Here is a 16466-nt window from a genome sequence, read left to right as displayed (position 1 = left end):
AACAGTAAAATAAATGTAGTACCTCAATTAACAAGAATGCATTACTTACTCCATTTTATTTGGTGTCACTAGGGTATTATGGCTGGGTGGAAATTAAATTAACTCAACACTCCACACAGATGTCTGCTCTTGCCACCCAGTCTATCACTGGAGGCCTCTTCCTTGACTGTGATGAGGCAGAGAGCACCAGGCTGGCAATCACATCAGCTGATGGAGCAGCAGTGGTCAGGCAGAAGCTTGGCCCAGGCTATCCTTTCCTCAGAGCAGGGAAGCATGAATGCAGGCGAGGGGGGTGGGACCCTCATGGATATGAGCGTTATCTGGAGCAAGTGTGGAGCAAGATGGAGGAGTGTCACCACATGGAGACTGGGCACATGCAGCGACAGACCCTGACACCCACATAGCAGCCTGCCCAGTGTAGGCAAAGAGAACACCTGCATGGCAAAGCTGGAAATGCGCTCAGAGCTGAAATCCCTGGTTTGTTTTGCAACAGATCCTTTTAAAATACTTATTCTTGTCAAGTGGCCATAGTGGCTGCTCTCTCACATGGTTACAAAGAACTATAGGTTAAGGGCATTGAAGCAAATTCCCTTTTTAAAATAATGTTTCTCTAGCAAGTTCAAACACCAGAAAAGCAAGAGTAGGTAAACGAGAAAACCAGGGTGATAGTTTAGCCTCTTCACAGTTTGTATAAAATCCAAATCTAAGAGACCTGCCCTAGCACCCCTTTGATCTCAATCCATAGGAAATCTTAAAATTGCCCAGAAAAACTTTTTATCAAAAATTTATATTTTGTTTTCAATGAAAAACTCTTAATTTCATAATTTTCATATCACTTTTTTCTTTTTTATTTAAAATATTATAACCAATTAACATACTAGATAACATTGTTTACATTCCAGTGGTGCATGTTTAATGACTAGGGCATGAATGATTGAAAACCACAATAATTATCTCAGCATTCCCTACAAAGTGCCCCATTTGTTTTGTCTAGAGGAGGGGAGAGGAGAGGGAATGGAACACAGGGAAGAGAGAGGAAATGAAGAAGGAATGGCATCATATAGGGAGAAAAGCAAATGTCAATTATGATACTTGGGTTTCAGGTTTCAAAACCTGTTGAACAGGATAAACTATAGTGAGAAAATAGATGTCACAGTCCAGGTAGACAGCTAGTTCAGTTTAACTTCATCATTCAGCTAAAAGATTAAGAGCTTCTCAAAAATATACCAAATATCGGGCCTACAAAAGTAATTTATTTCTTCGTAAAATTTACTAAGATTTATTCCTTTTGTAAAATGTAAAGAATGGACTGATATCACGAGCAGGTTTCTACTTACAAAAACAGACAGTAATTATGTCCAACGAGCACATCTAACACCATACTCCAAGATACACAGTGAAAGATTTTACAGGTGAGTCTCTCTTACCGATGCAAGGTATATATTTTACATACTTACTGGTGTTGTGTCGACACTGGCTATGAAGTATTTAACACACATTTATAATTCACTCAGCGAAGATCTAACAGTAAGGGCAACCGCTTACTTGGGAAAGCATAGAAAATTAGTGTGAGGTAGTTCAATAAAAACCTAGTTTAATTTGTAAGTTATTGTGAGAAAAAAACATTGTGCAAAACTAATCCACAGGTAGTATTTCTCAGAAGTTTCAGTTAACAAAGAGAATCTAAATTAGAAATGGCCAGAATGTGTTACTCTTACTAGACTCTCCTTAAGAGCACTTAACTAAGAGCAGTTAGTTTGAAATTAATTAGGACTTTTGTTTTCCTTACCAGTTTTCTAATCGTACCCCAAACTACACATTTCTGCTTCAATGCCCTTATACATCTTCATCTTGCTTGCTATTAAGGAAAAATTAGTTTCCTCTGATTCGGGAAAAACCTAAGAGAGATCAGTAGAAACACAATGTACACTAAAATGTAAAGGATCCGGAGGCAACATTTAAGAGGTCTGCTAATGACAGAACAGTAGTGTTTGGTTTTTCTACTGGTAAGAGTTTACTGGGGTCATGGGGCATCATGCATTCACTCTACAGCTAATGTGCGACTAATGAACAACACTCACAAACAAACTACAACAGTATTTTTGAAAATAGACTATGTTTTTACCTCAAAATGTTGTACAGGCTTGTGCCTAGGCAACAATGAGTAGTTACATCTTCATAGTGTAGCACATACTGGCCGATACTGTATACCAAGTCTTATCTGTAACCCCAAACGGCTTCACTTGCCTGCTGCTGATTTCACTATCAGATCATCCATGTCCTCTTCACCTTTACCTTTTTAGACAACACAGCAGGATTAGCATGGAACAAAATAATGAAAGGGCTTATGAGAAAGTCTGCTGCTTCACATATAATCAAGCTTCTTGATATCGTTAAGGGGTTTGTATGGTAGCCTTTTCACTTAAGAGGCTGGCATTTCTCTTAGGAAGTCTGGTGTGAATGCACTGTACCTTTACCAACTTGGAAGAGTGCATACCAGGAACAATCAGCAGCCGAGGGTGTGTAACAAAATGAGAACTGTTCAGCAAACAGTATGAAGAGTTGAGATGCTTTGTCTATGTCTATTATAATTAAGCAATCCCAACAACACAATCATTTAACAAATAGTTTATATTAGAGGGTAACAGAACAGTAACCAGGAAGAAATATGTAGAAAGAATTATTGTCTCTTTCCTAACTTATGAAGTTAAACAATATATCTTGGTCAAAGTAATTTTCTGACAGTAAGACCATGGGTATATTAAGTATATAAAGTTGAAAAAACAAAGTTATAAGATAAGCAAAGTGGCTTTACGTAAGTACTGCTTGACAGAAAACTTATTTGTAATTTCTTTAAAAAAATGTTTAAGATGTTTTTAAAGGTTCAAAAGTAAAATACAAAGAACTAGCACATTTTTAATTTAATACAGTTAAGAGAAGAGGGAAGGTTGTATTTAGCTATTGCATTTTTAAAAACCCAGGACAAGCAACACTTAGACTTTGTTTTCAGGATATAACAAGTATTTTAGTCTACATGACTAATAAGAGTTGATTTTCTCTGATCAACTGAAACATGCTGGTTGGCAAGTGGGAGCTGGCATTTACAACAAACAATACTGTAACAACACTTGGTTTTCCTTGCTTAACCAAAATCTGTATCAAGAGATGGCTTATCAGCGAGGAAACAGAAAATAAGGGAATCTTCTGAGAGCATGTCAGTTGTTAAAGTGCAATAGTGAAATAATCTATCCTATAGAAATAAAGCTAGTTAACTGTCGGACTAATAAAAACTAGGAACACACTCATGCTCAAATTTCTTCTGAAATTGTAAATCCAATCCTGTTTCTACAATTCAAAAGGTGTTATAGTCTTAAAACTTTAATTTGCCTAATTAATGCACCCTGTCATATCAGTAGAAAAGGGATTAATAAAAAGGCTGCCAACTTCAAAAGAGGCTAGAAATCATCACTTTAAACCATCAAAGACAAACTTACTATTTCAAAGCATATAAAATGGCTATTAATGTATTTTAATCCTAAATATTGCACATTAACAATGACCTAAAATACCTTACTCAAAACGAATTTTGCACTGAATATATGAATAACATGCCAAGTGGACTTTCAGACGTTGCACGTTGAGCCGCACCAGTTCTTGCTCCTGCTGGTCATTAATTCCATTGGGCTTTCTGCCTAGAACCTTTAGCTTACTTAAGTATGCATTTCCCAGTTCATTACATGAAATGCCTCTTGTTCCAAAAATAACAAAAAGTGCCTGGGGCATTACAGACAACCTATTTCAGATATAATGAGACTTCAATGACATTTTACTTAAGAAAAATTCAGTTATAGAGAAATAATTCTGCAGATATAAAATGTAAACAGTTAACATACAACTGTCAGGAGCAGCACCATTCTTACACTGTTCAACATCCACATTGTGTGTTTTATTGAAAATCAGGTATAAAAAAATTAAAGACTCAGACTAAATAACCACCAATTATGCCTGCTCTACTCAATGTGAAGAAACAGTCCTTAGAAAATGATATCCTATATATGGCTGTGTGCTACTATTTTCAGATGAACGGTATATTGCTCATTTTATACATCACCTACAGAAATCTAAGTAGGCTTTGGAACCTCCCAACAGCTAGTATAAATATGATTATGCCACAGGTAGAATCAAATGGCCAGAAACACCCTGAGAACTGGTGCTCAACTGACTGACACTCTAGAAACCAAATAGGTCCAAGGGCCCGAGGCTGCAGGAAAGAGAAAGACCAGACTCTAAATCATTGCTGGGACCTACAGCCTGAGTAGATTAACTCAGTGTATATAAAAACAGGCTCACAGCTAGTAAAGGTGAACCATCTGTTTATTTCCATTGAAATGTATTATTCATGAAGCATCCTCTTGACTTTACGTGATTATAAGCTTTGAGCATGCCACAAATTTGCAGAAAACACCATATTCTCTTACTTTTGGTGGGTAGGATGGGGGATAGGAGGGTGGTGGTAGATGCCCAACATCTTCAAAGACATGCTCTGAGTTATTCTACCATTTAGATGATGGGGCTTTTGCCAAAATTCATGTAGGATTACCTACCAATTGTTGTAACTAAATTAGAATTGGCAAGTAGCAAATATTGGAGGTTTTTTTTTAACACGTTCATCATTTACAGTAGTTATTCCTGAATATAACTGGCTACAGGTTATTTTCCCTCACTCCTCTGGGGTTATTTCATTGATAAGCACATAACCCTAAAGGATAGCATCATGAACAAAACATCTGAATAAATTCTAATAAAAAAAACTATAAAAATCTTAAATAATTCATGATATAGGCAAGTCACCACATAATAGTTGCTTTGATAAACAAAATCTTACAAATTCAGTAAAAAAAAAAATCAGCAGCATAAGATAAAGCAAATATGCAAAAATTTTAAACCATGATAAAATAATTAGGTTTACATTATACAGTTAATTACAGCAAAAATACAGTTTTGTTGCTGTTTTAAAACACAACTTAAGTTTTAAATTACATCACTTGAAATTAAGAAAAAAACTACTTTACTACAAAATGAATTCTATGTTTTTGAAAAATCACTCAAAAATAAGACCACTGAATTGTTTTCAAAGTAGTTCTATCAATGACTAAACAACTCCCCATCCCTCCCACCCCCACAAGGCCCAAGTAGTCATCTACAGCAGCCCAGAGGTCCAGCTGATGCTTCTAGACTGCTGTCTGTATCCGAGGCCAAAGTCGGATCTGTTGACATTGAAGACACATCATTGACAGACGATGATGACGATGGATGCTGAGAGCCATTGATCACTGCTGCACCTGTGCTATGAGAAACAAAACAGCAAATCAGTTGCAGACAGAGTTGCAGACCGAGCTACTTGTACTGTACTGACCACCTCTAGTGGTCAATAATTTTTCTTTTGGTTTTAAAAGGCTCACTAAAAATGATCACAAGTGATATTCAACACAACACTAACAAGCACTTTTCACTGCTAGCTACGAGGTAAGAATTTTGAAAACGTCTGGTAACCTGTCCTTTCTACTAATTTGTTTTTCATTTTCAGTTCAGGACAAGAATTATTAAGTCCAAGCTATAGTTAGAAATGGTCCTACGGCAAGACTCATGAATTGGCTTCAGACTGTGTGTGAATAACACTTAATAATACATGCAAAACTGTCTGCATTGCATTTTGTTGGAGAGAGGATCTCAAAGGAATGTATGACTCAAAGAGTTAAAAACTACTGCCCTAATAAATGTAAATTGGTGCAGCCACTGTGGAAAACAGTATGGAGGTTCCTCAAAAAACTAAAAAGAGAATTGCCATATGATCCAGCAATCCCACTCCTGGGCATATATCCAGACAAAAACTATACTTTGAAAAGATACATATACCCCAATGTTCACTGAAGCGCTATTTAAACAGCCAAAACATGGAAGCAACCTATATGTCCAATGACAGATGAATGGATAATGAAGATGTGGTACATATATACAATGGAATACTACTCAGCCATAAAAAAATAACAAAATAATGCCATTTGCAGCAACACGGATGGACCTAGAGATTACCATACTAAGTGAAGTAAGTCAGAAAGAGAAAGACAAATAACATATGATATCACTTATATGTGGAATCTAAAATATGACACAAATGAACTTATCTGTGAAACAGAAACAGACTTACATAGAGAACAGACTTATGGTTGCCAAGCAGGAGGGGGTGGTGGGGGAGGGATGGATTGGGAGTTTGGGATTAGCAGATGCGAACTATTGTATATATGTATAACTGAATCACTTTGCTGTACACCAGAAACTAATGTAATGTTGTAAATCAACTATACTTCAATAAAATAAATTTTAAAAAAAACTACTGCCCTAAAAAAAAATGCTCTATGATATCTTCTCACTGTAAAGTCCAAACAATCCTTCTGGTGCATCTTGTTTTTAAGCAAAAGCCAAGACGAAGATTAAAATCATTTTAATTCAATGGATCCTCAGTTCAACCGCCCCATTTGGTTACGTGACTTGCCGAGCCACGCAAGTGCCCCAGTTAGGTAAACTCAAGTCTTGTTATTTCAGTTCTAATAAGTACTTGGTAAATGCAAATACAGACTTATTAAACACGAAAGTAGGGGGAGACTGTTTCCTTTACCAAAAGTATAGCCTAACAAGCATTTCCTGGATTTTAAAAAGCAACAGGAATACTTAACCTATAGAAAAATCCTCTCAAGGGGGTTGGGTCAGGAAGGGAAGGGAATGACACCGTGGGGTTGGGAAAAGTTAAAGGTGATTCATGCACTAGGTAAGTGCTTTTGAACTACATGAGCACTAAATAAGAGTCTTTTCAAATTTGAGTATATTAAATAACACAAGTTATACAAAAATTCCTAAGAACACATTCATGGAATAAAAACCAATGGTTTTCAGACTGAGCAATAAGAATAGGCGTGAGTTTCAGGGACCCAATGATGTTAAAACTAAGCAGGTTGAAAACCACTGTTCCAGAACGCAGCACCTCATTGTTTGAAATTATCCCTCCTTTGTGTCCAATGGCATGCAATAAAAACACTTAAATATGAAAGGTCCTCTGAGAGCTTGTCTTCAAATCTAACAATGAAATAGCTAGGGAATAGTAATAGGCAAATCTTTAGGGCAGTGGGGCAGGGACTGGGAAACAGAAAGGAATGGAACCACAAGGGATAGAGCAGGTGATGGGAGGTACACTGGGAAAGAAAAGCAGACTGGGTACTTCAGGCCTAATAGAGAGGAAAAGGAGAAATGTGATAACCTTCTAGACCCAAGAACCCATTAGGCTCCCAGCCAGAGTGAAATGAAGATACTAAACTTTTAAAAGTTCAATTGGTACACTACAGAATGCACCTTTTCTGACTAAAGAGTATACAACATTATGGCTAGCTTCAAAGACCTGTACTGAAACATTCAAATCATAAAAGGGTTCTATATACTTTTTCATGCCTCTACTTCTTTATCCAAATTTTATTTCATCCAAATTTTTTAATCTAATAAAAATCATTTTTTTTCTCTTGAATTTTTATTTAAACATCTTTATTGGAGTATAATTGCTTTACAATGTTATGTTTTAAATGCATCATAATTAAACAGTTAACTTTTTAACCTGAAAATCAAATACCTAAGGAAAAAAAACTTGTTTACTTCTGACCTTTAAAGTAATATGTTGGGTTGGCCAAAAAGTTCATTCGGGTTTTCCCGTAAGTTACAGAAAAACCCAAACGAACTTTTGGGCCAAGCCAATAGTAAATTCTCAATATCCGGACAGCAATAATATGGAAAAATCTTTAATTTCAGATATCTGGGTCATTTCCCTCTCAGTGACTCTACACACTCAAAGGTATGCAAACTCATTTTAGTATTAGCCAACCCAAAATAAAGATAAGAGGCAATCCAGAGGGAAAAATATTTACTTTTTAAAATCAAGTCGAAATGGTATTGTGATTATCTGATATTCTGAGTCATCAAATACTTATCTTCTGTTTTTGCATATAATCAAGAACTGAATATTTTTATAACAGATTAATTTACTAACACTCTTCTTTGCCAGCTATAACTGAGAATCCAGAAAATGTCTAGAAACTTGCAGTCCTGTCCTTTCCACTGACTTATTTTGTAACCATAGTTAAGTGTTGTCTAGGATTCAAATTTTTCACTTATAAATTAAGAACAAACACAACTGCTCTATCTATCTCATGAGATTATTAAGTTTACTCAAACATTTGACACTTAGGATGTGCCATCACTAGGACAGTATGCTAAAGTATAAAACTTCCCTAAAAATGGACTTTTCAAATTCCATTCAAGCCTCCATCATGAACAATTCACTTATATGACTACTGTATATCAATACAAAGCTAATTAACTGAGTTATTAAAGCATTTATAAGATAGCTTTTGTTACAGCTAATTGTAGGTAAAAAGCTGTTGAAACCAATTTATGTTTTCAAGAGGATCTATATTAAAATTTGGACGACTGCATTCTTGATCAAGGTTTAAAAAACAAAGAATTAAAAGAACTCAAAATATAACCAAAAATGTCATAGGAAGCTACAAAAATTATTTAAACAAATATATGTTTATAGTACAACAAAATGGGCACCTGAAACTATACCTATATATCTTACTTCATTGATGCTAAATATGATATCCGTTTTTTTCTTAGAATGTATAAGAATTTTAGAAGGATTAAAATGGCATAGTTTCACGCAAATTCAAGACCTACCTGTTGAAACCTTACTCAGCCTTCAAGGCTCAGCTCAAATTTAATCTCTTCCCTAAAACTGCCCTATTCTCTGTTGCCAGCCATATGGGATGCTGGAAAAACCATGCCCTCTGAAGTTACTGATAAACATGGCTTCAAGTATTGCTTTTCTACACAAAAGATTTGTAGTCTTATATCATTTAATTTTTCTAAACTTGTTTCCTCATCTGTAAAATGTGCACAACAACCCCTTCCTCAGGGTTCTGGGGGGCTGAATGAAACAAAGTACAAAAACTATCAGTGTCTGTCATGTAGTATGTACTTAATATGTACATGTTACCTGTCATTTAACTTTTCCTTTAAATTCTTTATGCTTTAACAAGTACTAAAATTTAATATAAGATGAGCTTATGATAAAAGAAAATGTTTAACTCCTGCAAACCAATGTTCTTAAGAGCTAGAATACCTTCTGACAGCAGTTTTAATGCTACTGCCTTAAACAAATCAAAAATACCAAAATGAGAAAGAGGTATCATGTACAAAATTGGCATCCCGTACAGAATTTTGCCATGAAGTTTTAGTTTATTTATCCAAAGTAAGGACTGTTAAATCACAGAAAGGTAAATATATTGAATTGTGATAAATTTCTTCTTTAAAGACAACAATGCCAACCACCACCAAAAAACATTTTAAATTTCTGTTCTTCAATGGGATGTCAGTATCAAAGAAAAAGATATGCATTTTATGAAGTCAGTTACTGATATACTAGTACAATGTACTGATAGAACAGTGTACCAATGCTTTCAAATTTACCACAGAAATTGTATTCCTTATAGTTAATAAACTTTGAATACTAATGGTACTAAATATGGAAAGAACTGAAGGTTTCAGGCCACTGAAGACTACAACACAAGAAGTAAACTGTAATCTTAACTAAGCTTATATTGTAACCAACCTAAAGGAGAGGGTTGCCCCCGTATAACTCCATTCTTGGTTCTCTCCTCCAAGTCCATAACTTCTTTGTATATCAATTCTGAAAAAGAGGTGAACAAAAACTTTTCAAAGTCTGAGAGGCAATCTCCCAAGATATGTATGTTTTAAGTAAAAAATTTTTGCACACACTAAGTACTTCGAATGGTGTTCTTGCAATGGCAGAGGGTCCAGAAGTGTCAGCCTAAGATTCAAAGGTGTTAATAACAATTTCTTGATCCTCAACCATGAATTATATTGAAAGAAGCAAAGTCTCTGCTGTAATATTCCAGAAGTTGGATTAAGATAGAGCTGGGGTTAGAAGCTTTACCTTTTTTACTCCACCAACACTTTGTACTATACCATATCATTCTGTACAGCAAATGCTAATTTAATTCTCTCAGTAAGGGCTTGAATCAAATTTGTCTTTAACTTCTATTTCCTGAGCCCTGGCATTGTACCTGGTACACTGTAGGTACTTACCCAGATATCTGTTAAAAGATTTAAATGCAAGAGTATGTGGAACCTTCTTTAATCAGAATAGAATATAAATATATTTTTATTAAAGGAAAAGAATCAGGTAACTATACTTTAACTCCTTCTGAGTTGAAGCATGGCATGCTATGACTGTCAAGAATTTCTTCATGAGAATCTTGGTCTTTAACTAGGCTTCTGGATAGTGGGTGGACTGCTGGGAGGACTACTCCAACTGAAGAGTAACACCAGATCCTGCCCTGCAGTGTACGTGCCTCCTGCCCTGTATTCTTCTACATGATCCTGATGTCAAGTGTGATGTGCCTTATGAGTCTGAATGCTGACTTAAGAAGAACCTTCTGGTGGATGCTAACATTGCCATTATTCATCATCATCTCTGGGTCATAAAATCCTTTGAGAATTGTATAAAAGCAATGAACCCTCTTCTGAGAAAAATGTATAAACAAAAATTGTTGCACAGAATTTCAAGGAGTCTGTAATTCTTTACATTAAACTTTCAATAAATGATTTCTGATCACAGGGTATGGCAACATTTATGTTGATAATAAGGTAAAACAAGTGGATATGTTGGGATGAACAAGAGCTGGAGACGCCTAAGTTTGCTTGCGATGGTAACCTACTTGGGCTGGGAAGAAGAAAAATAGCAAGTCTTGATAGAGGAAAGAATGGGAGATGCTTTTCTTTAAAGAAACAAAAAGGAATGATAAGCATTCCGGATAGGAGGATTAAAAAGAGAGAGAAAATACTCCTTTGTAAAATGGGACTGAGGCAGAAGAACCAAAGCTAATCAGGAGTACTAACTAGACAAAGCAATCTGTAGTTAATGGCTTTGGCAATGAATTTTTCTGTTATGATGCTAAAATTCTTAAGCAGATCTTGAAAAAGGGAGTTTGTAGGTAATTACTAAACGGCATTTGGGGCTAGGAGAAAAAGATACAGAATAAAGATAAACATGCTTACAGTAATCAAAAATCCCAGATATAACCATATACAAATGAAAATACAATGTTTCACTGATTTTAAGATGTACTTTTTCCACAGTTTAATATCTTTGAAACTGGGTTGCATCTATAATCAGTCGTGCAGTACAACTGGCATTGTTTCTTCTTTCTTAGTGGTACATACTAGTGTGTTTTACAATTGGTGGCCTATTAAGATTCCATGAAATACCATAAATGTTTACTGTAAATGTAATGATATATAAAAATATCAGGTTAGATACTTTAATACATACTCTGATCTATAGTTTCTATACTCCTGTATATTACATATATAGATGCACTAGGTTCTACCCAATTCTATCATTCTGGTGGGCTCTACAGAGTCTAACTGTATGTCTCCCAAAGTCAACTTAGCGAAAACTAATCTCTGGTTATTCCTAAGAAGAAAGAATCAAATTCATTCCTCCCAAATAAATCTGTAGATGGATTACATGCTCCGGTTTATATTGTGCCTTCCAAGTATTTAGGTTCTTAGCTCTTAATAACATGTCTTCTGTCTACCTGATTTTAAGTGACTTGTCCAAAGTCATGTAGTTACAAAAGTGGTCAAAATATAAAATGACAACAATATAAATGGAGGCAAGCAGGATCTAAAAATTACCTGGCTGAACTGTCCAAGGGAATCTTTTAAAGAAAGAAATATTTTAACATTGTCATGACTTTCAAAGCATTATTAATGTTCAACCAAAGTAAAAAAATAAAATAAAACTATTAGATATGCAAAGATTAAAAATTAACTAACTCTGTTGGTGAGGGTGGGGGTAAAAGAGACATTCCCATAAAATGCTGATGGAAGTGTAAACTGCTACAATTTCTCTGGAGAGTAATCGGAAATAACTGAAAAATGTCCTTTGGCCCAGTGAATCTCCTTGTAGGATTTTTCTTACAGGCATGTTCTCAGATGTGCACAAGAACACTGCAGAGTTGTTTGTAACAACAGACCAGACACAAGTTAAATGCTCTTCAAATGGTTGTTAGATACAGAACCCTGTGACACAGGCGAACAGCAGATCACTAACCGGCTATTAAACCAAATGAGCCAGGTATATGGAGCAAGAGAGAATAATCTCTAAAATATACGATTATATCAACAAAGCAAGTGTGCACTGTATACAACCATATGTGATTAAAACAGGGTGGGAGAGGAGAAGGGGGAGACATCAAACACACAAGTTTGTATTTTTGTAGACTATGGAAGAACATAAAAGTTCCAGAAAGCACAAATGTGTCTTTGTCTGGGGTGGGGAACAAAGACACTGGGATTAAGTCAGTGAGGGAAGGAGACATACTCTCTACTTTTGTAAAAATATTAAATCATATTATTAAATATCAGTTACGAATAATAGAAAATATCTTTCATTTCCCTAAAACGATGAATAAATCAACATAGAAAGCCAGAGCTCTTTCAGCTTCATCTTAAAGAATCTGGTGAATGTTACCTTTCCACTCTTCTATTGTGTGTTCCCTTTCATCTAACTGCTTGTCAGGTATCTTTGGTGGTGGCTGAAAAACAAGGCAACAATAATTGAGTCAGTTTATTGGGAGTATATAAATTGTTTACAATTATTTGAAATGTTAGCCAGACTTGGAAAAATACATCATTAGGCCAAGATTGATCAATGATCAACACTGATCTTGCATAGAGAGAACAGTGACAGGAAAAAAGATGTTTAACCGTCTTTTTCTTTTCTTCCTGTTTTTGAAATGGTCACATTTTATTTATATCATAGAATTGTGCTATGATTTGGATATAATAATTTGTTTACAACTAAGTTAAGATGTTTTCCCAAAGTGCTCAACATTCTAGCTCAGCATACAAGTATCACGGCAAAAAGGCAAGAAACAGTGGGGGGGAACTTTATTTTGTGTAGGAGGTACTTGGATATGTTCATTCTCTTAAGAAACTTTTCATGCAAAAACAGAAAAACGCCATCATCATTTATTTATATTTTTATTTAAAATTTTAAAATATCCTCCAAACCTAACTTTAATTCTAACTCTAAGGGTACAATATAGTCTTCAAACATTAAAGAAAAGAACTTACAGCTTCTGCTTCAGAAGGATCATACCAGACGTTGATATACGGGTGCTGGAGAGCTTCATCTACAGAAATCCTTTTAGATGCATCAATTACCAGCATTTTAGATAACAAATCCCTTGCCTGACTGGCTGCAAAAATAATGAGACGTTAATGTACACGTATCTCATAAAAGTTTTAAAATTATCAATAAATTTCAGAAACTTGAAATTATCATTTATTAAAAAATGTTTTAAACAGAATAGATTTACTATAAAATTAGGTCATACATATGATTAAAAAACATAAAATCACAAAAAAATAACTAAAAAGAACTAAAACCTCACACTGTTCCATTACCCAGAGACAATGTTATGTCCCATGAGAATATGAATATACCCTCATAAACCCCCTCCACAACCACCCACCTACCCACAATGGAATTAAAGATATATGTTTATAAAAAGTACCTTTAAGTTTATTGTGTTCCGAGTCAGCTGGGAAAAGTACATCAGGGAAGAGTTTCTCAAAGCTATATCCAGCATATTTAGGTCTGTTTTCAACATAAGTCCTTACTGTTGGTTGTAGTTTCTTCATGAATTCAGGACATGGTGTTCCAAGCTGTTCAATAACTTTATTCCACTGATCAATATCTAATATCAAGTAGCTAAGAAAAAATACTGTGTATCTAATGTTCAACATATTAGTCATATCCATATTAAAATAAGAAAATGGCAATTAAAAAATCCTAAGAAAGAATGTGGCAGTTATAAATCTTACAGCCACCTTGCAAAAGGCAATGATTGTAGGTGGACAAAAAGGATCAGTAAACAAGCTTTGTTAACCTTATTTATTATGTGCATGTGTGTGTCTACTAATACTAATTTTATCATAAAAATGGAAGCTTAAATTCTTATATTCTAAATACACAAATTCTTAATACAAATGATAAGTGGCTCAAAGAAAAATGACAATTACTACCCATAAGGACTCTAAATGTAAACTGTACGTAATTTTAGAATACAAAATTTGCCTTTCCTTCCAGCTTATCAGAAAATGTGAATGCATTTCCGAGAAGATAGGAAATATTTATTACATGTCCTGCATTTTTTGAGTTTTCTACACTAACAGAAAACCAGTAGCAATGAAAATGATGGCATTTCCTTTTGCCATTCTTTGTTCAGCTTATGTTAGTAAAATTTTTTTAAAGCTCTGAAATTTAAGAAAATGACTCAGTATTTTGGTTAAGGTGTAAGGTTAGAATTCTCTGGTCTCTTTCCTTCCAATCTTTAGCGTTTACACCTCCAACTCCTCCCCGTGGACTAAGACCTAAAACTTTCTTATTGTAACCCAGTGAATATGGTTTTTCCCATTCCTCTTCCTAAAACAATTCTAAGTTTCACTAGCTGATAGACACATAACAGATCACTGTTATTATAAAGATTAGTAGTCATTCAGATGAACAAAAATCATGACCCAAATCTACTCATCACCATGTAAAATTATTACTGCTGAAATTCTCAGATGAAAAGATCAGTATGTTATGTTGAGTAATGAGACAATAACCAAAAGACATAGAACACACAGCACATTAACAAAAAAGGAAGTGGGGAGGACAAAACAAAAGGATGACCAGAAGCAACAGACAATTCCAAAATTCATATTATGTCCTAAGTACTTCTAGACTTACTCAAGTGTATAATTATTAGAAAATTTAATACAAGCCATGACTTTTGATTTAGGTTAAATAAATCAACTCAAAGCCAGCAAATAATTGTGGATAATTAACCTGAGCAGTTTTCAGAATTAACATATGAAACAACAAATAAATTAGGGAAAGGAAAGTCTAAGTCAAATAGCAGGTGGTATTTTGAAAGAGTAATTTAACAATACTTTCTTATTAGGGAGAGACAAAATACATTATACTTGACCAAGCTGAAGTGCTGTCATACATTTTGACCTTTAGAAACTACATTTTAGGCCAAAGATAAGGATACGATCAGTACCTGGGAACAAAACACCACCTTTGATCATTTCTCCCATGATGCACCCAACTGACCAAATGTCAACTGAAAACAAAATGCAATGACATTAACATAAAGATTTTGGTTAAAATAAAAAAATATATATAAACATTAAAAAAAATCACACACACCATGTATACTTCAAAATTATAGAAAGCAGTATAAAATAAAAATGAATGACAGTGAATGTGCTCTAACTACCAGCAGAGACTGTATTTCCTACTGCCAGATGCAGCCTACAAACATTTCAGCTTCGTATCTCAACAATTTTTGAACTATAACAGCCACAAACTTTACGTCTGTTTAAAAAAACCCACATGTATGAATGTACACTATATTCATTTTCATTAGAGAACATAAGGAAGTTCATCACCTAACTAATTAAACTGCTGCAGCAGCACAAGGATACAGTCCCTTCCTGGAAAGAGGATTTTGTGGCAAACCATTTCTCCCATAATGCACCCCACAGACCATAAATCCACTATATGTTTGCAGCACAAAAGAAGGAAAAGCAAAGCAAAAGGTCGTTAAAATCAAAGAAGCATAATATGACTGCATTATATAAAAACTGCAAAACATCACCAAAAGAAAAAAGTGATTTTAATTTTAGCTAATGGAATAATTTAAAACACAAAATATTTGTCAAAAGGCTCTGATTCACAAAAGCAAATGTGACGTGTGGCGTTTTAACTACGTATCTAATTTAAAGTGAGAGCTATGCACAGAAATCACATAATTTAAAAAACCTACACATTTTGCCCCTGAAAATTTATTTATAAAATATGAAAAAGAACCAAACACAAATCTTATAAGTAAGGCTGAAAATGTACATGAGGTAGCAAAATTTAAAAAATAAAATCTTTGTACTATTTTGAGGTTCAACTGTGCATTATACTCTCTCTTTAAGTCAAATAAAAGAAAAAAGCATGAGCAGAAATAATCTAGTATATTAAAATACTTAACAGAAACAATGTTTCTATGAATAATTACAGTTAAAAAGTTAATCTAAAGCTCTTCAGAAATTTTCAAGTTGGAGTTAATAAATTCGTTTTGAGAGGTGCTATGTTTACTCTGAATTGAAGGTCATTTTTCTCCTTGGCAACACCATGCTGCATTTACTCTACTATTCCAAAAGGAACAAGTGCATAGAGAACTAACAAATAATCAATTAAAAAAACCTAGTAAAAGAAGTATATTTCATGT

At 34.5% G+C, this 16466-nt stretch overlaps 1 protein-coding gene across 6 annotated transcripts in view; it reads right to left on the bottom strand.

Moving 5' to 3' along the window:
• Positions 1-3808: 3808 nt before the first annotated feature.
• Positions 3809-16466, bottom strand: part of MAPK8 (mitogen-activated protein kinase 8) — a 104541-nt gene continuing 91883 nt past the window's right edge. For 3 of the 6 annotated variants that reach the window (XM_027098539.1, XM_027098545.1, XM_027098544.1), the window contains 6 exons: positions 15237-15308; positions 13710-13892; positions 13267-13391; positions 12662-12725; positions 9713-9790; positions 3809-5342 (listed from right to left, as the gene is read on the bottom strand). In XM_027098539.1, the coding sequence (XP_026954340.1) occupies positions 5197-5342; positions 9713-9790; positions 12662-12725; positions 13267-13391; positions 13710-13892; positions 15237-15308 (668 nt within the window). In that variant the 3' untranslated portion in view covers positions 3809-5196. Of the gene's footprint in view, positions 5348-9712; positions 9791-12661; positions 12726-13266; positions 13392-13709; positions 13893-15236; positions 15309-15672; positions 15745-16466 lie in introns of all 6 variants that reach the window. The other 3 variants (XM_027098543.1, XM_027098540.1, XM_027098542.1) reach the window with 3 other exon arrangements.

The sequence above is a fragment of the Aethalodelphis obliquidens genome, unplaced genomic scaffold (genome assembly GCF_003676395.1).
Source record: "Aethalodelphis obliquidens isolate GAN/ISIS:26980383/991018 unplaced genomic scaffold, ASM367639v1 scaffold124, whole genome shotgun sequence".
In the NCBI taxonomy this organism is placed as follows: domain Eukaryota; kingdom Metazoa; phylum Chordata; class Mammalia; order Artiodactyla; family Delphinidae; genus Aethalodelphis; species Aethalodelphis obliquidens.
This window is presented reverse-complemented; position numbering and strand designations above follow the sequence as displayed.